We start from the raw sequence: 21,824 nt of genomic DNA, 5'->3' as shown, positions 1-21,824 counted from the left end.
AGGGCACGGACCTGCCGGGCACCGGGGCCGAGCAGAGCTCGGCTTTAAGGCGATGGTGAGGCTTCCTCACGTGGGCTGGGGCCTCGCCGGGGCCGTGGTCCTCTCCAGCATCTCATGGTCCAGTCTTGGGGATGTCCAGGCTCTCCTGGAAGTGGTGGTGGCCGGGGCAGAGCTCCTCTTGTCCCCCTTGCCACCGACAGGGCTGGGCAAGGGGGGTGCGAGGACACGGCCAGGACAGAAGAGCTCGGGGTGGTTCTTATTTGGGGACCTGCAGGGCTGTGACCACGGGCTTCATCTTGAAGTACTGTTTAAACCTTAGCTTTGCATATCTGCCAGAGGAGAGGGGACAGCTCTGAGCCACTTGTGTCACCAGGGACCGCTGGGATCTTCCACGGGATCCTCCCCAGGGACTGCTGGGATTCTCCACGGAATCCTCCCCAGGATCTTCCCGTTGGACCACTGGAATCCTCCCCAGGGACCACCAGGATCCTCCCCAGGGACTGTTGGGATCCTCCCCAGGATCATCCCATGGAACCACTGGGATCCTCCACGGGATCCTCCCCAGGGACCACCAGGATCCTCCCCAGGGACTGTTGGGATCCTCCCCAGGATCATCCCATGGAACCACTGGGATCCTCCACGGGATCCTCCCCAGGATCTTCCCCAGGGACCACCAGGATCCTCCTGCTCTGCTCATTTCCCACTGGGAACAAATGAGGTGGACTCACCTTAAGAAATTAAAGTCTATGGTTGAGTATTTATCCTGGATCAGGCCCCAGCACGCCCAGAGGAAATGGGATGCCTGCAACGGGCACAATAAGGATCAGGGAACGTGGGACAGAAACACTCGTGCCTCTCCTGGCTGGGGCCCGGAATTCCCAGGGCTGTGACAAGGACAGGACACGGGCTGGGAATGGCCCACACTGGGATTTTTGTGCCTTGCAGAGGCTGCTCCCAAGGGATGGCAGCAGAGAGGGTGTTGAACACGGGGTCCCACCCCCTGTGCTGCCCTCCTGGCAGCTCCAGCCAGGAGAACAGAGGATATTTCACCTGAATTTTCCAGAAAATCAGCTGGGGCCACCCCTGGCAGTTACCAAAGAGGATTTCCTCACCCCAGCCCTCTGAAGGGCTGCCCAAGGCCGCGGCTGTCGGACACACGCTGTCCCAAACACACCTCTGCTGTCCCCAGCACACCCCTGTGACCTCGCCCGGGGGCCCGGCCCCATGGGACAGCATGTCCCACACGTCCCCAAGCTCCCAGGCTGGCACCTGCAGCCCCATCCTCGTCAGGTGAGCTGGAAGCCCAAGAGGAAAATTCATCCCCTGGGTTGTGTTTTCAGCCCTGGAGCGAGGTTGGCTCCTTGCACCTGCACCACTCACCAAGGAGAACTTGTTCACTTGCACGTAGAGAGTTTCCAGCTCCTCCTCGGACACCTGGGTGTCACCTGGGTGCCCCTGGGTGAGCTCCTTGTAGGCCTGCAGGTAGGAGTGCAGCCACTGCAGCTGCGTCTCCTTGCTGGGGTAGAGGCCATAATCCACCTCCTTCACACCTGGGGGGACACGGGGGGGACACGGGGGGACAGGAGGGTCACAGGGGATGGGATTCTGCACGGCAAAGCGAGGAGAGCGCAGCCCCACCCAGGCACAAAGCAAGGATCAGCCTCGGGGTGAGGAGCCAGGAATGGCACCCCAGGGAAATCCTGGTGCCCACCATCTGCAGAGACCCCGCTCTGAGCACGGGCAGCCCAGTTCCCTGCTGTAGGATTCGGGGTGCAGCTCTGTCCTCCATCCCCAGAGATGGGGAGACCCCATTTCCCACCATGGGACTGGGGATTCAACTCCCTCCTCCATTCTTCAGGGATCAGGAGACCCCAGGACAGCCCCATTTTCCACTCTGGAACTGGGGGTACAACTCCCTCCTCCATCCCAGTAATAGGAGACCCCATTTTCCACTCTGGAACAGGGGGCACAACTCCCTCCTCCACTCCCAGGGATGAGGACACCTCATTTCCCACCATGGGAATAGGAATAAACCTCCTTCCACCATCTCCAGGGATGTGAGACCCCATTTCCCACCCCAAGACTGGGAATAAAACTCCCTCCTCCATCCCAGTAACAGGAAACCCCATTTCCCACCCCAGGACTGGGAATTTAATTCCCTCCTCCATTCCAGGGATGTGAAGACCCCATTTCTCACCATGGGAATGGGAATAAAACACTCTGCTCCATCCCAGTAACAGGAACACCCCATTTCCCACCTAGGACTGGGAATAAAATTCCCTCCTCCATCTCAGAAACAGGAAACCCCATTTCCCACCCCAAGACTGGGAATTTAATTCCCTCCTCCATTCCAGGGATATGAACACCCCATTTCTCACCATGGGGATGGGAGTAAAAGGAATGGGAATAAAACTCCCTCCTCCACCCCCAGTAACAGAAAACCCCATTTCCCACCCCAGGACTGGGAATTTAACTCCCTGTGATTTAACTCCCTGGGATTTAACTCCCTCTTCCACCCCCAGTTTGGGGACACCCCAGGCCAGTTTGGGGACACTCCAGGGGTCCTTTTGGAGCTCTCAGATGTCCCCAGCTCATCCCAACCTGCGAACTCATTGAAGTGGTTCCCGATGTCAAAGGCCTGGTAGTTGTACCCCGTGTACTCGTAGTCGATGAACCGAACGTGCTCTGCAGGGACAAAAACCGTCACAAGGGATGGTGGGGGACAGAGGTGACAGCCCCGAGGGACACCCCCGGGCACACAGACCTCGTGTCCTGTCGTAGATGATGTTCTTGCACAGGAGGTCGTTGTGGCACAGCACCACGGGGGAGCCCAGCTGTGACAGCGTCTCCTGCATCCAGGACAGCTCCTGCTCCAGCACCTCCGCGCTGGGCACGTCCTGCGGGAGGCTGGCAGAGGGACACAAGGGACACGAGGGACAAAAGGGACAGGGTGGCATCGCTGCTGCTCTTGGGGAGACTCCCTGGGGTTTAGGGCTGGCGTTTCCCCGGTTTCCAGCACTTCCTTGGGGGTTCAGGGGCAGAATTGCATTTCCCTGGGGCTTAGGGGCTGAATTTTTCTGGTTTCCAACGCTTCCCCAGGGTTCATGGGGAGAATTTCCCCAGTTCCCAGAGCTTCCCCAGGGTTCATGGGGAGAATTTCCCCAGTTCCCAGAGCTTCCCCAGGGTTCATGGGGAGAATTTCCCCAGTTCCCAGAGCTTCCCCAGGGTTCAGGGGCAGAATTTCCCCAGTTCCCAGAGCTTCCCCAGGGTTCAGGGGCAGAATTTCCCCAGTTCCCAGAGCTTCCCCAGGGTTCATGGGGAGAATTTCCCCAGTTCCCAGAGCTTCCCTGGGGCTCAGGGGCAGAATTTCCCCAGTTCCCAGAGCTTCCCCAGGGTTCAGGGGCAGAATTTCCCCAGTTCCCAGAGCTTCCCCAGGGTTCAGGGGCAGAATTTCCCCAGTTCCCAGAGCTTCCCCAGGGTTCATGGGGAGAATTTCCCCAGTTCCCAGAGCTTCCCCAGGGTTCAGGGGCAGAATTTCATTTCCCTGGGCATTCAGGGGCTGAATTTCTCTGGTTTCTAGTGCTTCCCTGGAAGTTCAGGGTCAGAATTTCATTTCCCTGGGGCTCAGGGGCAGGATTTCCCTGGTTTTCAGAGCTTCCCTGGGGCTCAGAGGCAGAATTTTTCCGGTTTCCAGCCCTTCCCTAGGAGCTCAAGGGCAGAATTTCCCTGGTTTCCATCATTTCCCTGGAGGTTCAGGGTTAGAATTGCATTTCCCTGGGGGCTCAGGGGCTGAATTTCCCCAGCTTCCAATGCTTCCTTGGGGATTCTGACATTTCCCCAGTTTCCAGCGCTTTCCTAGGGCTCAGTGTTAGAATTGCATTTCCCTAGGGCTCAGAGGCAGAATTTTCCTGGTTTCCAGAGCTTCCCTGGAGCTCAGGGGGAGAATTTCCCCTGTTTCCAGCTCTTCCTTGGGGTTTCAAGGCCAGAATTTCCCCGATTTCCCTCTCGTGCCTTACAAACGACCCCATTAATGACACAGAGCAAAGCCTGGTTTTGGGGTGGGGACCACATTTGGTGCTCAGGCGAACACCACACCTCTGCCTCAGCGCATCCCTTGTCCCCAAAAACCCCCAGGCCCACCCCAAACCCACCCAGCCCAACCCCATGGCTCTCTCCCCGAGCACCCAGCGAAGCCCCGGGGCCAAGGGGATGTTTTGGACTCTGGTAACCTCAGGAGCGCAGCTTCCGAGAAGAGAGCTCGTTAATAATTGCTTAATTGGCTGCGCTCAAGGTGCGGGTTGGGTAAAGTCTGACCGTGCTGAGAAAAGTCAGGCTGGCTCCTGCCAGGGTTAATGATTGCCCAGCCTGGGGGTTCATTCACCTCCTCCGCCTCTTGGGGCTGCCCAAATCCTCCCCAGACACCCCAACGCTTACCTGCTGTGCCCCAAAAAAGGGTCTGGAGTGGGAACTGAATGTTTTAATCTAGGTTGGGTGTCTAGATTTTGTCATCAACTCAAGCAGGGTTTGAGCTCGGGATTATTCTAGGCTTAAATTCCCGGGAGGAGGAGGAGGCTGGATCCCGCCTGGATGCTGCACAGCCACATCCCAGAGCTCCAAAAAAAGCTGAAATCCTCCCCAGAGTGGGAGCAGGAAGGGGCTGGAGATGCTCCAGGGGCTCTGAGAAGAATCCAGCCCCAAAACCACCCCCAGGCTTTACCTGGGCACCTTTACCTGGGTGGGCTGGGTGGGCAGGGGGTGCCCGAGGCAGAGCCTGGCTCTGTGGGATCCCTCTGCCTTTACCTGGGGTTGGATACCTTTGGGCTGAGCTCTGTCTTCACCAGGCTGAGGTATTTGTGCAGCTTCTGCCACAGGATGGGCCTGGGGAGGCTCCCGTTGGCGTGGATGGCGTGGACTCGGGCCATCTCCCGGGCTACCAGCCTGGAGTGGAGCACAGGACAGGGGTGAGACGTGATCCCAAATCCTGAAAATCCCCCCACGATAAAAAAAAAAAAAAAAGCAATAAAACCAAAAAAAAAACCCCAACAAACCCAAAAGAGCTTTGGGGTGTGTTGAGGGGGATTCCCTGAAAATCCGGTTTAAAACACAGGGTTGGCATAGCTCCATTCCGTGTCAGGGATCAGCCTCTGAAGCATTTCAGAATTCCCGTTTTCAGGGATAATTCAGCCCTAAACTCTGCTTCCCAAGAAATCCCAGCTTCCCAGAAATTCTTTACTCCAAGTTCCCAGGAAAACTCTCATCATCAAAACCTGATGCTTTCAGAAATTTGGTAATTTTGACACCCCTGGCTGCAGTTTGGAACATTTATCCCCAGACTGGGGGATATCCCCAGGGGATAAATCCTCAGGCATGGACGGCACTGGGCAGACTGGGAATGCCGTGAAGAACACTGGGCAGACTGGGAATGCCTTGGATGGCACTGGGCAAACTGGGAATGCCGTGAAGGACAGTGGGCAGACTGGGAATGCCATGGACGGCACTGGGCAGACTGGGAATGCCATGAAGGACAGTGGGCAGACTGAGAATGCCTTGGATGGCATTGGGCAGACTGGGAATGTCGTGAAGGACAGTGGACAGACTGGGAATGCCTTGGATGGCACTGGGCAAACTGGGAATGCCATGAAGGACAGTGGGCAGACTGGGAATGCCATGGACGGCACTGGGCAGACTGGGAATACCATGGACGGCACTGGGCAAACTGGGAATGCCGTGAAGGACAGTGGGCAGACTGGGAATACCATGGACGGCACTGGGCAAACTGGGAATGCCATGAAGGACAGTGGGCAGACTGGAAATACCATGGACGGCACTGGGCAAACTGGGAATACCATGAAGAACACCTCAAAGGTGACCAGCACACCCACAGCAACAAGAACAGAGCTGAAAACACAAACCAAACCCCCAGAAACAAATATTCCCAATCCCAAATATTCCCCTGAAAACCTCCCAGCTCCCTCCAGAGGGAAATCCCACGCACCCGGAGATGCGAGGATCCCGCACGTGGTCGGGTCCCAGCGCCATTCCCGGCAGGAATTGGTAGCAGAGCCCGTTCTGGAAGGCGCAGTAGAGGTCGGGGGCGCAGCCGTGGGCTCTGAGCACCTGGAAATTCCTGAGCTCCGTCTCCCTGTCCACCAGCAGCTCGGTTTTCCTGCCGTACACCCGCACCAGCAGCGCGTCCCCCATCCCCTCGTCCGTGTAGCACGCCACCAGTTTGTTGGTGATGCCGTCGGTGAAGAGCTGGGAAGGGACAAACACGGAGCAGGTGACACCTGGGAACGCTCAGGTGACACCTGGGGATGGGGGAACTGCCGGGGTTGAAACCTGGAAAATGAGGGATTGGAATTTTCCGTGCTGATCCCACCAGGAAAACAAATTTTAACCTGAGGTCATAAAAGATCCCAAAATTGAGTGATAGAATTTAGATCGTGACCAACAACAGAAAAACACAAATTTTAACCTGAGGTCGTAAAGGAAGATCCCAGAATTGAGCGACAGAATTTAGATCGTGACCAACAACAGAAAAACACAAATTTTAACCTGAGGTCGTAAAGGAAGATCCCAAAATTGAGTGATAGAATTTAGATCATGACCAACACCAGGAATACTCAAATTTTAACCTGAGGTCATAAAAGATCCCAAAATTGAGTGACAGAATTTAGATCGTGACCAACAACAGAAAAACTCAAATTTTAACCTGAGGTCATAAAGGAAGATCCCAAAATCGAGTGACAGAATTTGGATTGCAAGTGTAGAAATGAGTGGAAATATATTTAAGTAGATAAATAAAGTAATAAACATAACTTTAAACATTTAGAGAAAGCTCCCAAAATTAAGTGATAGAATTTGGATTGCGAGCACGATCGTAGAAATGAGTAGAAATACATTTAAGCAGATCAATAAATAAAGTAATAAATATTACTTGAAATATTTCAAGTAATACAGTAAAATATTATTAAATTACTATATTTAAAGTACTATTTAATTACTTTAATATCACTATTAACGTAGTAAAATAAATAAAATAAATAAATATTTAAGGGGTGACACCTGGGGATGGGAGAACTGCTGGGGTTAAAACCTGGAAAATGAGGGATTGGAATTTTCCGTGCTGATCCCACCAGGAAAAAAAAAAAAAAAAATTTAACCTGAGATCATAAAGGAAGACCCCAAAAATTGAGTGAGAAAATTTGGATCACGAATGCGATCTTAGAAATGAGTAGAAATAAGCAAGTAGACAAATAAATAAAGTTATAAACATTTAAAATAATAAATAAAAATAATTTTAAAAATTAAATACATTTAAAATAAAAAATAATATATAAAATTATAAATATTTAAAGAAAGCTCCCAAAATTATAATAGAATTCAGATCGCAAGCGTGTAATTTAAGTAGAAATATATTTAAGTAGAAATACACATAAGTAGAAATAAGTAGAGATATAATTAAGTAGATAAATAAATACAGTAATAAATATTACTTTAAATATTTAAAGTGGTATTTCGTTACTTTAATATTACTCTAAAAGTAATAAAGGAAGACAAACAAATAAATATTTAAATAGTAAATAAATTGAGGTAGAAAAATATCACACAGTAAAAAAATTAGAATTTAGGGGTTTGAAATGTAGTAATATATGGAATGCGCATATAAAAGCATGAATAAAAGATATAAAAGCATTAATAAATATATATAAATATATAAAATATATATAAAATTTATAAATACATATACATATAAACATATATACGTATATGCATATGTAAATATATAAAAGATATAAATATTTATAAATTTATACATGCATCATATACTTATATATTTATAAATATTTATTTATTTTATATTTACATATAAAATATGTATACAATATACATATATAAAAGTTATAAAAGTATAAACACATATATACAGCACATCCTCATCTTCCTCATCCTCCTCATCTTCCTCATCCTCCTCATCCTCCTCATCCTCCTCATCTTCCCCATCCTCCTCATCTTCCTCATCTTCTCCATCCTCCTCATCTTCCTCATCCTCCTCATCTTCCTCATCCTTCTCATCTTCCCCATCCTCCTCATCTTCCTCATTCTCCCCATCTTCCCCATCTTCCTCATCCTCCTCATCCTCCTCATCTTCCTCATCCTCCCCATCTTCCTCATCCTCCTCATCCTCCCCATACCCTCCTCCGAGTCTCCCGCGGGCCGAGGCACTGATAGGTGGGGATGTCACTGCTGGGGATGTGTGGTGTCACCACTGGGCTGGCTCCAGTGTCACCAGTGTCACCACTGGGCTGGCCCCAGTGCCACCGCTGGGCTGGCTCCAGTGTCACCAGTGTCACTGCTCTGATGTCCCCAGTGTCACCAGTGCCACCGCTGGGCTGGCTCCAGTGTCACCAGTGTCACTGCTCTGATGTTCCCAGTGTCACCAGTGTCACCACTGGGCTGGCTCCAGTGTCACCAGTGTCACTGCTGGGATGGTCCCAGTGTCACTGCTGTGATAGCTCCAGTGTCACCAGTGTCACCGCTGGGCTGGCTCCAGTGTCACCAGTGTCACTGCTGGGATGGTCCCAGTGTCACCAGTGTCACCGCTGTGATAGCTCCAGTGTCACCAGTGTCACTGCTCTGATGTCCCCAGTGTCACCAGTGTCACCGCTGTGATAGCTCCAGTGTCACCAGTGTCACTGCTCTGATGTCCCCAGTGTCACCAGTGTCACCGCTGGGCTGGCTCCAGTGTCACCAGTGTCACTGCTCTGATGTCCCCAGTGTCACCAGTGTCACCGCTGGACTGGCTCCAGTGTCACCAGTGTCACTGCTCTGATGTCCCCAGTGTCACCAGTGTCACCGCTGGGCTGGCTCCAGTGTCACCAGCGTCACTGCTCTGATGTCCCCAGTGTCACCAGTGTCACCACTGGGCTGGCTCCTCGCAGATGGAAGGGGAGTTTTGTTCTCCGGAGCTCTGCCTTGGCCGCCTGCCCGCGCACATCCCGGGGTTGCTGCCGGGCTCCTTGTCCCATCCCGCCCGGATTTTGGGCGCTTGCAGGGCATTCGGGGCTTTGGGGCTCTGTCACCCCCTGTCCCATTGTCCCCCGTGCCATCTCGGGGGTGCTGCAGCTCCCCCTGGCAAGGATTCCCTCATCCCCGTGGGATCAGAGAGCCGGAGCAGGAGGGGATTTGGGGCTCCTGCTCCGGCAGCCACAGAGCTCGGGGAGGGGATGGATAATTTTAGACATCCCACTCAGCAACCCACGCTCCCCTATAGGGTTCCTATATATAGGACTCCCTGAGCAGCCTCCTGAGGGAGACTCCAGGCACTGGAATGAGACCCCCCCAGATCAGACGGGGTCGACACCCCCATTCCAGAGTTGGATTTGGGGCGAGCGGGGCGAGGCTGCTGCCCCATCCTCAGGGGCCGCTGCCCCTCAGCTGTGGCTGAACTTCCCAAGCTGCTTTTCCTGGAGCTGATAATCTGTACTTCAGATCTCTCCTCTTCTTGTCCTGCCAGGTCCCAGAGATTGGAAATTCAGGCAGAGGTGAATATTCCAAGTGGAATATCAGCAGAGGTGTCACATCCCGTCCATGCAGGTGTCACCGTCTGCCACACGCAGGTGAGCGGCTCCACACGGAGGAAAATCTTCGTGTGCTGCTTTGTTTTGCTGCCCCATAGCCCGGGCAGCCCTTTCCAGCAGGTTTAATGGGATTACTGAGCCTTATCCCCCCTGAATTCCAGGCCACCAACTCTGGAGACGTACACGTGGTCCCTCGGTGACCTGCAAGGACCCGCTGGGTTTGGGGGTGGCAGCTCCGCTGGCTCCCAAGGATGGGCCAGGGGATGCTCGGTGTTGTTCCCTGTGGATCCAGGCTGCAGCCACTCCAAATCCTTCCTTCCTGCAGCCGGGTCACAGCAGGGACAGAGGGAAGGAGCGAAATCCCGTGAACTTCGCAGGGATTAAACACAAAGCCCGATCTGTGCCAAAGCGCTGGGGCAAAATCCAAAAAAATCCAAAATCCAAAAGCGAAGCAGCAAAATCCAGCTCCTGGTGCTGAACCCGCTGGGGGAATCCCTCAGAATTCCCAAACCACCAACACCGGCTGCCTCGGCACTCCCAGCGCAGGGCTGGCCACCAGCATGGCAACTTGTTGCCAAATCTGGGCTAAAAACATCCAACCCTGCTGGAGTCCTGACAGGGCTTTGGCTCCACGGCACTGCTGCTTATCTCTGGCTGAGGGATGGATGGATGGATGGATGGATGGATGGATGGATGGATGGATGGATGGATGGATGGATGGATGAGTTTGTGCTTCCCTGGCAGTGTGGGTGGCTGACTCAGCCACACGGACATTCCTTGGGGATGAGGAGCAGGAGCCCTGGGAAGCAGGCACAGCCCGAGCACCCAGATCCTGCCTGCCGTGTCCCTGAGCTCCGGCACAGCCCCAGCGAGGTGCTGGGAGTGGGGCAGCGCTCCAGGGCACCGGGCAAAGGAATGGGATCGCTAATGGGAACCAGCTGAGGCCCCTGGACCGCTCCATCCCATCCCGAGCGGCTCCTGCGAGGGGAAACGCGGGAGGAGGGAAAGGAGCCGAGGGAAACGCAACGGGAGGGCTTTCCCTTAGCTCCTAACTGTTTGGGTTTTTTTTCTCTTTTTTTTTTTTTTTTTTTTTTTTTTTTTTAATTTAATTAAAAACACACGCACGCACACCCAAGCTGCTGTCGAACACTGACCCCTGCGGAGCCTGGATACCAGAGCCGGGGTCCCTCCACAACCACCGAGCTCTGCGAGCAAGAGCGAAACATTTCCTGCCCCTGCAAACTCCAATTCCCAGCTTCCTGCCCGTTGCCATCTGCCCTTTCAGATGGCTTTTCCGTCTTGTATTTAATTACACTTGGCTATTAATACATTTTTAATGACGGGAAGCCTGTGCCTGTCGGAGGGGACACTCGCTCACGTGCAGACATTTAAGGGCACGCAGTCCCAGCCCCTCCACGCCCCGGTGCCCAGCGCCAGGGCACTGCCGAGGGCACAGGCGTCACCAGCCCGTGTCACCCCAGACCTGGCCGGAGGGGGACAGGGATTCATTCCCACGCCAATCCAGCTTTCCCAGCAAAGCTCTGGCAGCTCCGTACAGCCGAGCCCTGTCCCGTGCCAGGAGCCCGGAACTGGTGTCCAGCTCCCACCTGAACTGGGGCTCAGCCCAGGCAATCCGGGAAAAGTGGGAGCCAACAAATATCCCAAATAAGAGCGGCTCCCAGGACCCCCCGCCCCGCGCCTCGACAGAAACCCCAGGGAAAATTTTGTACCCGCAGCCACCGCTCGGTGACCAGTACAGGAGTCCCTAAACCTCTTGGGGGGGTGGGGGAGGGTGCGAAGGGGGTGTCACGCCTTTGTGCAGCTGACTTTGTGCACCCGGAGTGGGGTGTCACATCCTCTGGGGCAGGTCTTAGAGCCCCCCATGGTGAACCCCACAGTCCCCCCATTGTGACCCCCACATTCCCCCTCGAACAGATCCGGTAGCCCCCGGGTAGAACCCCACAACCCCACTAGGACAGACCCTACAGCCCCCAGGGTGAGCCTCGCAGCCCCCCTTAAGCTGATCCCACACTCGCCGGGCTGAGCAGTGCAGCCCCCTCAGACAGACCCTACAACCCCATAACCCCACCCCAGCCCCACTCAGACAGACCCTACAACCCCATAACCCCACCCCAGCCCCCCTCAGACAGACCCTACAACCCCATAACCCCACCCCAGCCCCACTCAGACAGACCCTACAACCCCATAACCCCACCCCAGCCCCCCTCAGACAGACCCTACAACCCCATAACCCCACCCCAGCCGGGCTCTGCAGCCCCACCGGGCGATCCCCCCGAGACAGCGGCCGCCGGTTCACGGGGTGCCGGCTCAGGATCCCCCCCCGCCCCGTACCTTGGTCTTCACCGTGGCCGGTTCCCAGGCGGGTCTGAGCTGCCGCACGATCCGCAGCGCCCCGGGCAGCACGTCCCCCTCGTCCACCGCAATGCCGAGGTGCGGCACGGTGGGGGTCCCGCCGCCACCCCCCCGCTCCGGCCCCGGGCAGTCGGGGCAGCGGGCGGGCGGTGCGGCCATGGCCAGCTCCGCGCTGCCGGAGCCGCGGCCCATGTGCCGGGGGCTGCGCGGGGCCGGCGGCCGCGGGGAGGAGCCGCAGCCGGTGGGAAGCCATGAGTCACCGGCCCGCCTCCCGCCCGCCTCCCCGGCAGCGCCTGCACCGGCACCGCGGGCAGGGACCGGCATCCTAACGGGATCGGTACCGGGGTAAGGACCCGCATCCTAACGGGATCGGTACCGGGGGCAGGGACCGGCATCCTAACAGGATCGGTACCGGGGTAAGGACCCGCATCCTAACGGGATCGGTACCGGGGTAAGGACCCGCATCTTAACGGGATCGGTACCGGGGGTAAGGACCCGCATCCTAACGGGATCGGTACCGGGGTAAGGACCCGCATCCTAACGGGATCGGTACCGGGGGCAGGGACCGGCATCCTAACGGGATCGGTACCGGGGTAAGGACCCGCATCCTAACGGGATCGGTACCGGGGGCAGGGACCCGCATCCTAACGGGATCGGTACCGGGGGTAAGGACCCGCATCCTAACGGGATCGGTACCGGGGTAAGGACCCGCATCCTAACGGGATCGGTACCGGGGGTAAGGACCCGCATCCTACCGGGATCGGTACCGCGGGCAGGGTGGGACCCGCACACCGAGACCCGGGCGCCGCACCCGATCTGCACCGGCATCAGCGGATCGGCATCCCACCCACACCGGGACTGACTGGGACCGCATCCTGGGCGGTGGGTCCGCACCGGGATGGGGCATCCCATCCACGTCCGACCCGCACCGGCGGCCTGGACAGCGGAGCCCCGCCCGGCCGGCACTAGGACCAGTACCGGGACCGGGACCCCGCTCTGCCGCACCTGCTGTCGGTGCCTCCCCCACCCACTCCCGGAGCCCCTCAGCACCGAGATCCCCCCTCCACACCTGCTGCCGGTGCCTCCTGCCCGGATGCCTTCCCCACCTATTCCTGGAACCCCAAAACCATCCCAGAGGATCCGCATCGGGACCGGGACCGCCCCTGTCACACCTGCAGCTGGTGCCCTGCACCCCAATGTCCGTCCATCCATTATCCATCCATCATCCATCCATCCATCCATCCATCCATCCATCCATCCATCCATCCATCCATCCATCCCCTAAGCCATCCCGGGGGTCTCCACACAGCCCCCACTCTCTCCCTTCGGGGCTGAAAATGATGAGGATGCCACGCACGGGATGAACTCCAGGCGGGATGTATCCCCTCGGGATAACCTCTCCCGTTGCACCCTCCGGACTCTGACTTGCGTAGGGATTCACACCTGGGCTGGGAAGGGGTTTTGGAGGTGATGACAGAGCGGGATTTTCCCGCTGGCAGAGCCCCCGCAGACCTTCATTATCAGAGGAAATAACAGCGTCACATGGCCGGCAGAGGAGAATGCCCCCTCCAAAGTTCCCAGCTGGCCGTGCTGAAATCAGCCCGATGGACCATGGAGACCTGGGGGGGGGGGGGGGAAAAATCATTTCAGGAAGGGGAAGAGAGGGACAAAAACCCCGCCGGGCAGTTTCCCGTCTGGCTAAAAATAGCGCCAGCCCTGTCAGTGTTAATAGGACGGGCATAATTGCTATAGCGCTTTGCTGGGCTGAGCGTGGCCTAATTGCTGGGCCGGAACGATCTAATCCCGGCTAGCGGAGCCCCGCGGGCAGAGCCGCAGCATCCAGAGGGAAATTGTGCCCGGAGCAGGCGATTAAAGGTGTTAATAGCCCGGCTTAAGGGGCCCGGCAAGCAGCACCGCCAGCGGCCCGGCCGCTTTTTAACTCTCGCTGCTTGAAATGAGTGCGCGGAGTTGGAATAGAACCGAAAAAAACATCCCTGTTTAGGCCAGGCTGAGTATTTTCCAGCTGAGGGATGTGGCAGAAGCCGCGGTGGGGGCTCAAGTCACCTTGGACACCTTCTCGAGTCTTCCCCAGACCAGAGCCTTGGCTGTGGAGAGCAGGGCGGAGGAGGTTTGGAAATTTCCAAGTGGGATTTCGCTCCGGTGGGAAGGGGAGACTCTTGCCGGGCATCCAGAAGTTTGTGGCTTCAGCCCGGACCTCAGCAGATTCCCTCTTCTCTGATGGCCCCATCCCTCCCTGCCGCTGCTCCCGGGGTTTCCTGCTCTGATGAGCGGCTCAGGAAACGCTGGATGAGAGGAGATATCCGTCCCTTCCCTCCACCCCCCGGCCCTGAAGAGCCACTGTCACCACCCCGGCCTTTTGGAGGCGACAGTCAAAAACACATCCCACCCACAGAAGCCTGAATTTTCCCATCCCTGGAGTCGCCGGGGTTGGGCATCCTGGCACGAAGAGGTTTAAAAGCTCCACAGAACAACCCAGGAGGGACAAACATCCACCCCAGCCACATCCTCTGCTCTGGGGCTGCCGTGGGGCAGAGCTGGGATGAGGATCCAGGCTGGGAAGGATGGAGGGTGGGCCGGGATGAGGATCCCAGGGAGGGAAGGGAGCAGGGCCGGGATGAGGGTCCAGGCTGGGAAGGATGGAGGGAGAGCTGGGAGCTTTGGGGAGGTGCTGGAAGGGTCACACAGAAGCCACTGGCTCGGTGCTGGCAGGAGCATCTCCTTCCCAAATATCCCTGAGAGGCAATTTGGCAGCTCTGGGAATTGCTCAGCGCTGGAATTGTCAGCATTGGGAATTGATCAGCACTGGGAATTGATCAGCACTGGGATTATCAGTACTGGGATTTGGTCAGCACTGGGAATTGGTCAGCGCTGGGAATTGATCAGCACTGGGATTATCAACACTGGGAATTGGTCAGCACTGGAACTGTCAGCACTGGAATTATCAGTACTGGGAGTTGGTCAGCACTGGAATGATCAGCTCCAGGGCCCATCAGAGCTGGGAATTCATCATCAGTCCCTGCTGGCTGCAGCTCTGAGGGTGAGGAGCTCCTGCCAGCTGCTGCTCCTGATTCCAGGCCGTGCCCCAGGGGCAGCTTTCCCTGAGGATCCTGGCACTCCCAGCCACCTGAACTGGTCAAACTGGAGGTGTGACCGTGTTCCCTCAGCTTTGGGGAGCACTCGGATCTGCAGCTGCAGAACTGGGAGGAGAACGGGGAATGTCCCCAGCTGGGAGCACGGCCCTGTCCCTCCCTCCTGGCACAGGGGGCAGCCCCAGGGGCATCTCCACAGCCAGGGCAGAGAAAAAACTCTGCTTTTTCATGATACAGGCCCTGGGACTGGAGACACCGACCCGCAGGCACTGTCCCCTCCCTAGGGTCAGAGCAGAGGCACAGCCCCGTCTGTGTCCCCTGGGGACATCCAGGGGACATCCAGGGGACATCCAGGGCTCCTGGGACCATCCCACCCGCAAGAAGAGTTTTGCAGAGCCCTTGATTCACCCGGGGAGATGCGGCGGCAGGAGCTGGGAGGGCGTTGCACTTTTCGAGGTGGAAGGACACAAATGAAGTGGTGGCTCCTGGCACAAGGACATTTGTGGCCCAGCTCCCTAAATAAAGGAATCTGATCCCCCCTATGCAAAACCAACCCTCCACTCAACCTCCTGTTGCTTTAAACCGTTTAATATCCAAGTCATGAAGAGGGGCAGGGCTAACACCGGCTAAAACTATCATTAAACATTGATTATTCCCCCCCAGTTTAGGAACAACACGAACGGTCACAGACCATCCCTCAGCCACACCGGCAGCAAAGTCACCGTGCGCTGCTGCTGCCGTCGCACATCATCCCGAAAGCGCCCGGAGGGGCCGCTCCGGCCGCAGGATCCCTCTGGAATTCCCATCCCGGCTCCAGGCTCAGCTCTCGGCAGCAGGAGAAGCTGCCGGGAAGCAGCGCGGGGGTTTCAGGCGAGCTTTGGAGTTGCTTCTCCTCCAGCCTCCGCTTCTCCACACGCTGTCCCCGCCCTGCCCGGCCTCACCCGGACCCTCAGCGGGCGGTGGCGAAGCCGATGCGGTTGTGGCGTCGGTCGAATTTGGTGTAGTAGTGCCCGATGAAGGTGGCCCCCAGGATCCAGAGGGGTCCGGCCGGAGGGGGGATGTCCAGCCCGGAGAAAGCCACCACGCACACGTCCTCCCCGTACTGGGATTGCTGCGGGAAGGAGACCCGCGGGGTGATGGAGGGGGTGGCACAGGGTGGGAGGTGTCCCCCTGTGTCACCGTGTCCCCTCTGCTTGTTCCTTCCTCGGAAATCATGGAATATCCTGAACCAGCTGATTTCCCTGCACAGACAACCCCAAAAATCCCCACGCTATGCCTGGGGATATTGTCCAAACCCTCCAGGACCACTTCCCTCTGTCCCATCTTCCACCCACCCTCAGGGTGAAAAACCTTTCCTGATATCCAAATTCCAGCAAAAAAAACAATCCCTGCTCACCCCAAATCCCCCTCAAAACCACCCAAGGAAGCAGGGACAGCTCGCTCTGGCTCACATGGACACCCCCATGCAACAAAAGGGTTTAGGGAAGACAAGGAACATCATTTTGGGGCTGATTTTGGCAGATTTAGGACGTCCAGGACACTCACCCGCAGCACGTAGGCCGGGCCGCTGAGGCCATAGACCTTCCCTCCCAGGTGAAAGGAGATGTTGGGCAGCTGGGGCACCTGCTCACAGTCCACCACGTACTGCAGGGGGAGGGGACAGCGCTGGGACAGGGGCCAGGCAGCCAGCGGGGACACGGAGCGGGGCTGGTGGTCACTCACCTCTCCTTCGGCCACCTCGGTGGCCCCGATGGCTTTCATGAGCACGGACACGGGGCCAGCTGGGCCGGTGATGTAGGAGGCCCCCGTGTCCACGGCCACTGAGCAGCCTTCCCTGCAGAACAGGATCTCGGCACCTACGGACACCCTGGAGTGGGAGGGGTGGCCCTGAGTGTCCCCTGGTGACACCAGGAGTGTCACATCCATCCCAAGTGACCCCTGGTGACACCAAGGGTGCTCCTGGGAATGTCACATCCATCTTGAGTGTCACCTGGTGACACCAAGGGATGCTCCCAGGAGTGATGCGTCCATTCTGAGTGTCCCTTGCTGACACTGGGAATGTCACGTACATCCTGAGTGACCCCTGGTGACACCAAGGGTGCTTCTGGGGGTGACACATCCATCCTGAGTGTCCCCTTGTGACACTGGGAATGCCATCTCCATCCTGAGTGTCCCCTGCTGACACCAGGAGTGACAGATCCATCCCAAGTGTGCCCAGGTGACGCCAAGGGTGCTCCCAGGAGTGACAACTCCATCCCAAGTGACCTCTGGTGACACCAGGAATGTCACCTCCATCCCAAATGTCCCCTGGTGACATCAGGAATGTCACATCCACCCCCAGCCAGGCCTGTGCTGCTCCTGGCTTTTCCAATGTGGGATCTAAGCTCCGTCATGTGCAGGGTTTATTTTTTTGTTGTTTTTTTTGTTGTTTTTTTTTTCTTTTTGGTTAAACAAAGAGGGATTGTTTCAGCAGGACTGCCAGGGGTTAAACTCTTCCAACTGCAGCTCCCAAGTGGAATATCAGCCCACGGTGCCACCCCCTCTGCATTCCCAGCTGCTCCTGGCTCATTGCTGAGCCTGGAGAAGCTGGAGGAGCCCATCCCGCTCCTCTCCAAACCGGGAAAAGCATCTGGCAGCAACGAGAAGGGAAAACATCCCTGAAATCCCTGAAATCCCTGAAATCCCACCCTCACAGAGCCGCGGGGGCTGCGGGATGCAGCCCTGGCCCTACTACCAGCGCTGGGCTAATATTGGATTCCATGATACCAAAGGCCTTTCCCTCCTAAACAATCCCGCGATTTGTGATTCCACAAATGGAATGTGGCATTCCCAGCCATCCAGGGGCTGTCCCTGCCCTCACCCCTTCATGCTGATCTGCCAGAAGCCGCTCCTGCTCACGTTCAGGTAGTGGAAGTCACCGGTGTAATAGGCTGGGTCGCTGCCTCCCAGGATGATTTCCCCGCCGGGTTTCAGGGGAGCATTCCTGGCGTGTCAAACACAGCAGGAGTGATTCTCCTTTCCCCAAAAAATCTCGACCCGGGAGGGAGCGATTCCCCTTTCCCCAAAGTTCTCAACCAGGCAGCAAGCAATTCCCTTTATCCAAAAAATCTCGACCCAAAGGAAGTGATTCCCCTTTCCCCAGAAACCCCGACCCAAAGGAAGTGATTCCCCTTTCCTCAAAAGTTCCCAGCCCGGGAGGGAGCAATTCCTCTTTCCCCAAAATTCCCGACCTGAAGGAAGCAATTCCCCTTTCCCCAAAATTCCCAACCTGAAGGAAGTGATTCCCCTTTCCCCAAAATTCCCAGCTCCGGAAAGAGCAGCCACAGCCACAAGGCTCCCCTGGCCCTGCCAGCTGCTGGAGCGGTGGGGACAGCGAGGTGACACATGCTCCAGGTGGCTCTGGTGGCCACTGAGGGGAGCAGGAATGCGGGCAGGACATCCTGGGGCTGGCAGAGGGATCTGGGGACACCGGGGGACACCGGGGCACACGGGGGGCTGGCAGTGGGGTGACCTTGAGCTCTGGTTCTCCTTACTTGGAAGCGCTGCAAAAAGAGGGATGCTCCATGAGGCTCCAGGGCCAACAGTGTCCCCAGGTGGCCCAGGGGACACAGGTGACATCCAGAGGCCCAGGGGACTCCAGGGGCACAGCGCTGTCCCTAAATCCAGCAGCACCCAGTGGGATTTAGGGCTGTGTTTGGGGTCTCTCTGTCACTGCACAGTTCCAGGTTGATGTTTTCGGGGCCGGTGGGGAGTGCTGGGGTGGGGAGCAGAATTCCTGCTCATCCTCCCACTGCTCCAGTGGGTTTGGGGATGCTGGGAGGAGCTCGGCAGTTTGGGGGAAGAAATGGAAGGAGGTTTGGCTGCTGGTGCAGGGGGTTTTAGACAGGTTTTTTGAGGGGTTTGAATTCTTTTAAATTTTGCATGTGGTAAAACCAAAGCCCCTCCAGGCTGGGATTGTTCCGGCCCCTCTCACCGAGCTGGTGGCTGTGCGGTGACAGTGACAAACGAGCCGGGACAGCCACTCCCTGCTTGGCAGCTCCGGATCTGCGTCCACCCCTCACTGCCTCTTGTGCTGCTTCATTCCACCCCAGCTCCTTCAGGATCCTCCATCCCCTCCCATCCCAGCTCCTTCAGGATCCTCCATCCCTTCCCATCCCAGCTCCTTCAGGATCCTCCATCCCGTCCCACCCCAGCTCCTTCAGGATCCTCCATTCCTTCTCCCCAGCTCCTCCAGGATCTCCCATCTCCTGCTCTCCCTCCCACTCCATCTTCTCCAGCATCCTCCATCTCCCTTCTACCCCAATTGCTCCTGCATCCACCATTCCTTCCCTCCCACTCCAGCTCCTCCAGAATCCTCCATTCCTTCCCTCCCACTCCAGCTCCTCCAGAATCCTCCATTCCTTCCCTCCCACTCCAGCTCCTTCAGGATCCTCCATTCCTTCCCTCCCCATCTCTTCCAGGATCCCTCACCTCCTCCCTTCCCTCCCACCCCATCTCCCCCAGCCCCATCCCCATCTCTCCCTTAACCCCAGCCCCCAAACCCATCCCTGCCGTGGTTGTGATCCCCTCAAACCCGACACCCCCAGGTGTCCCTGACCCCTCCCCAGGTGTCCCTGACCCCCCGGCACCCACCGGCTGTAGTAGACGGAGAACGAGTCCTCCTGGAGGATGTGCTGGGCCAGGATTCGGTCGAACACGGGGGTGATGCCATCGATGGCCTGGCTGGGGTAGCCCATGCCCAGCACCCCATCAAACCTGGCGAAGATGAAGGGGAAGGCGGGCAGGGCCGTGGCCTCGGCGAACACCTGGATGATCGGGATGTCCGACACCTGCGGGAGGGTATGGGGGGCCTTGCAAGGTGCTGGGAGGGATGAACCCCTTCCAAAAAAATCCCAACCCCCCCAAAAAAAAACCCAAAAGGACCCCCTCAAAACCCCCCTCAAAATCACCCCCATAAAACCCCACATGTCTCGTAGGCTGAGCCAGCAGCTCCAGGTGTGTGGATTTGGGGGATTCTGTGGGTTCCAGGTGTATGGATTTTGGGGATTCTGTGGGTTCCAGGTGTGTGGATTTGGGGGATTTTGTGGATTCTAGTATGTGGATTTTTGGGAATTCTGTGGGTTCCAGAGCATGGATTGGGGAGATTTTTGTGGATTACAGTGTGTGGATTTTTGGGAATTCTGTGGGTTCCAGTGTGTGGATTTTGGGGGCTCTGCGTGTCCCAGGGCTCACCATGACAACGTCCTGGCTGAGGACGCCTTTGACGCTGCCGGTGCCGTAGCGGATGGCGAAGCCGGTGCCGTTGGCGATGTAGGTGCGCGACTTGGAGGAGTCGTAGCGGCTGTGGGACACTGGGGACAGGGAAAAGGGACATCCCAGAGGGGCACGGAGCATCTCTGTTTCCCCCAGAATCCCCTCGAGGTGTGTGTGTGGGGAATGCACCCACCCCACCTCAATGCCAGCAGGGGAACCCCCCCACGAAAAAACATCAGTGAGAAAGGAGACCCCAAAATCTGCAATCAGAAAAGAGACCCCAAAATCTGCCAGAAAAGAGATCCCATCCCCCTGTGAGCAACCCAGGGACTCGCTGAGGTTTTTGGGGACCACCCCCAGCCCTGGCCGTGCCCCTCCCTACTCACCACAGGCGCTGTAGAGGGGGGAGCACTTGTAGGATGGCACCCACAGGTTGGCCGAGCCAGTGTCAAAGACCACCTTGAAGGTCTGCGCGGGGGTCCCGATGCTGATCTCTCCAAAATATTGGGTCTGGGGGAGTCACGGGGGTCATCCCTTGGGGACAGCTCGGGTGGGAAAGGGCTCACACACCGAGCCGAGCCGAGCTGGGGCCGCCGGGTGACATCGGGGTGACAAACCCTTCCCCACCCCGGGCAGGGCCACACTCACATCCAGGTAGTTGGTGAGGAGGGTGGGAGCTGTCCCGTTGCGGGGACCGTCCCCTCCTCCGCGTGTGGCCCGGGGAAGCTCCGGGAACACCTCCCGCACCTTCACCCCCATCTCCTGCAGCGTCTGGCGGATGGAGGGCATCCTCCGCAGAGCGATCCTGGGGGGCAGCACAGAGCTGGGGGGCACCCCGGCAGCTTCCAGCGGCATTCCCAGCCTCTGGAACTCCAGCCGGGCGGCTCTAGATGGCAGCAGCTCCCCGCCGCTCCCACCGCAGGATGAGCCCGAGCCCACCCAGGGTGGGCATCTCCAGGTGGGTGGGGGCGGCAGGAGGCACCCACGGACCCCGAGTTATTTGAGATTCGGGGTGCTCCCAAATTGTTGAGGTTGGGAAGGACCGCCGGGCTCGCGGAGTCCCACGGTGACCATGCGGTGCTCGAGGAAAAGGAGTGAGGAAGAGCAGAGGAGGAGGAGGAGGAGGAGGAAGGGAGTGAAGCAGCAAAGCCCGGGAAGAAAAGGGGGGACAGCACCGTGAGGGTCACACGAGCTCCGGCTACCTCTGCAAAGCCTGGGCTGGACAGGGGACAAAAGTGGCGCCGCAGGTGACGGCCAGGAGCAGCAGGTACGGCTGCAGCCTCCTGCTGGGTGGCACCGCCATCGTGTCCCCCGCTGTCACCTCCCGCTGTCACCTCCCGTGCCGGCAGCTCCGTCCCGTCCTGTCCGGGAGGGGAGGAAGCTTTTATAGCCCGGGATCCTCCATCCCTGCGGGTTCCTCCTCCCCTGGCAGGGGGAGGGATGGGAATGGCATGGATGGAACTGGGCAAACTGGGAATGGCATGGATGTCACTGGGCAGACTGGGAA

The 21,824-nt window shown here is 57.2% G+C and overlaps 2 protein-coding genes across 2 annotated transcripts; both read right to left on the bottom strand.

The window, feature by feature from the left end:
• Positions 1 to 256: 256 nt before the first annotated feature.
• ETNK2 (ethanolamine kinase 2) lies at positions 257 to 5,275 on the bottom strand. Its single transcript, XM_062509471.1, has 6 exons — positions 4,801 to 5,275; positions 2,765 to 2,907; positions 2,602 to 2,685; positions 1,381 to 1,550; positions 729 to 802; positions 257 to 329 (listed from the first exon to the last, which is right to left on the bottom strand). Exons 1-6 carry the CDS (start codon positions 4,920 to 4,922, stop codon positions 257 to 259), a joined length of 666 nt encoding a protein of 221 aa, XP_062365455.1. The 5' UTR covers positions 4,923 to 5,275.
• Positions 5,276 to 16,013: 10,738 nt separating this feature from the next.
• Positions 16,014 to 21,620, bottom strand: REN (renin). The gene is made up of 10 exons (XM_062509555.1): positions 21,520 to 21,620; positions 20,966 to 21,122; positions 20,704 to 20,827; positions 20,297 to 20,415; positions 19,697 to 19,893; positions 18,598 to 18,606; positions 17,925 to 18,047; positions 16,787 to 16,931; positions 16,610 to 16,708; positions 16,014 to 16,175 (listed from the first exon to the last, which is right to left on the bottom strand). The coding sequence occupies exons 1-10, from the start codon at positions 21,618 to 21,620 to the stop codon at positions 16,014 to 16,016; spliced, it is 1,236 nt and encodes a 411-aa protein (XP_062365539.1).
• Between the last annotated feature and the right edge of the window lie 204 nt (positions 21,621 to 21,824).

This window comes from Cinclus cinclus, chromosome 27 (genome assembly GCF_963662255.1).
Source record: "Cinclus cinclus chromosome 27, bCinCin1.1, whole genome shotgun sequence".
Lineage (NCBI taxonomy): Eukaryota > Metazoa > Chordata > Aves > Passeriformes > Cinclidae > Cinclus > Cinclus cinclus.
The sequence above is the reverse complement of the archived record's forward strand: the minus strand, read 5'-3'. Positions and strand labels throughout refer to the sequence as shown.

What these genes read in the sequence shown, in the direction of transcription:
- ETNK2 (XM_062509471.1), bottom strand. Translation starts at nt 4,922, where the DNA reads ATGGCCCGAGTCCACGCCATCCACGCCAACGGGAGCCTCCCCAGGCCC. An exon ending in CATCTACGACAGGACACGAG is followed by an intron (nt 2,686 to 2,764) that starts GTCTGTGTGCCC and finishes TTGTCCCTGCAG; the next exon opens with AGCACGTTCGGTTCATCGAC. An exon ending in ATAGACTTTAATTTCTTAAG is followed by an intron (nt 330 to 728) that starts GTGAGTCCACCT and finishes CTCCTCTGGCAG; the next exon opens with ATATGCAAAGCTAAGGTTTA.
- REN (XM_062509555.1), bottom strand. Translation starts at nt 21,620, where the DNA reads ATGGCGGTGCCACCCAGCAGGAGGCTGCAGCCGTACCTGCTGCTCCTG. An exon ending in TCAGCCAGGACGTTGTCATG is followed by an intron (nt 19,894 to 20,296) that starts GTGAGCCCTGGG and finishes ACCCTCCCGCAG; the next exon opens with GTGTCGGACATCCCGATCAT. An exon ending in TGGCAGATCAGCATGAAGGG is followed by an intron (nt 16,932 to 17,924) that starts GTGAGGGCAGGG and finishes CTCCCACTCCAG; the next exon opens with GGTGTCCGTAGGTGCCGAGA.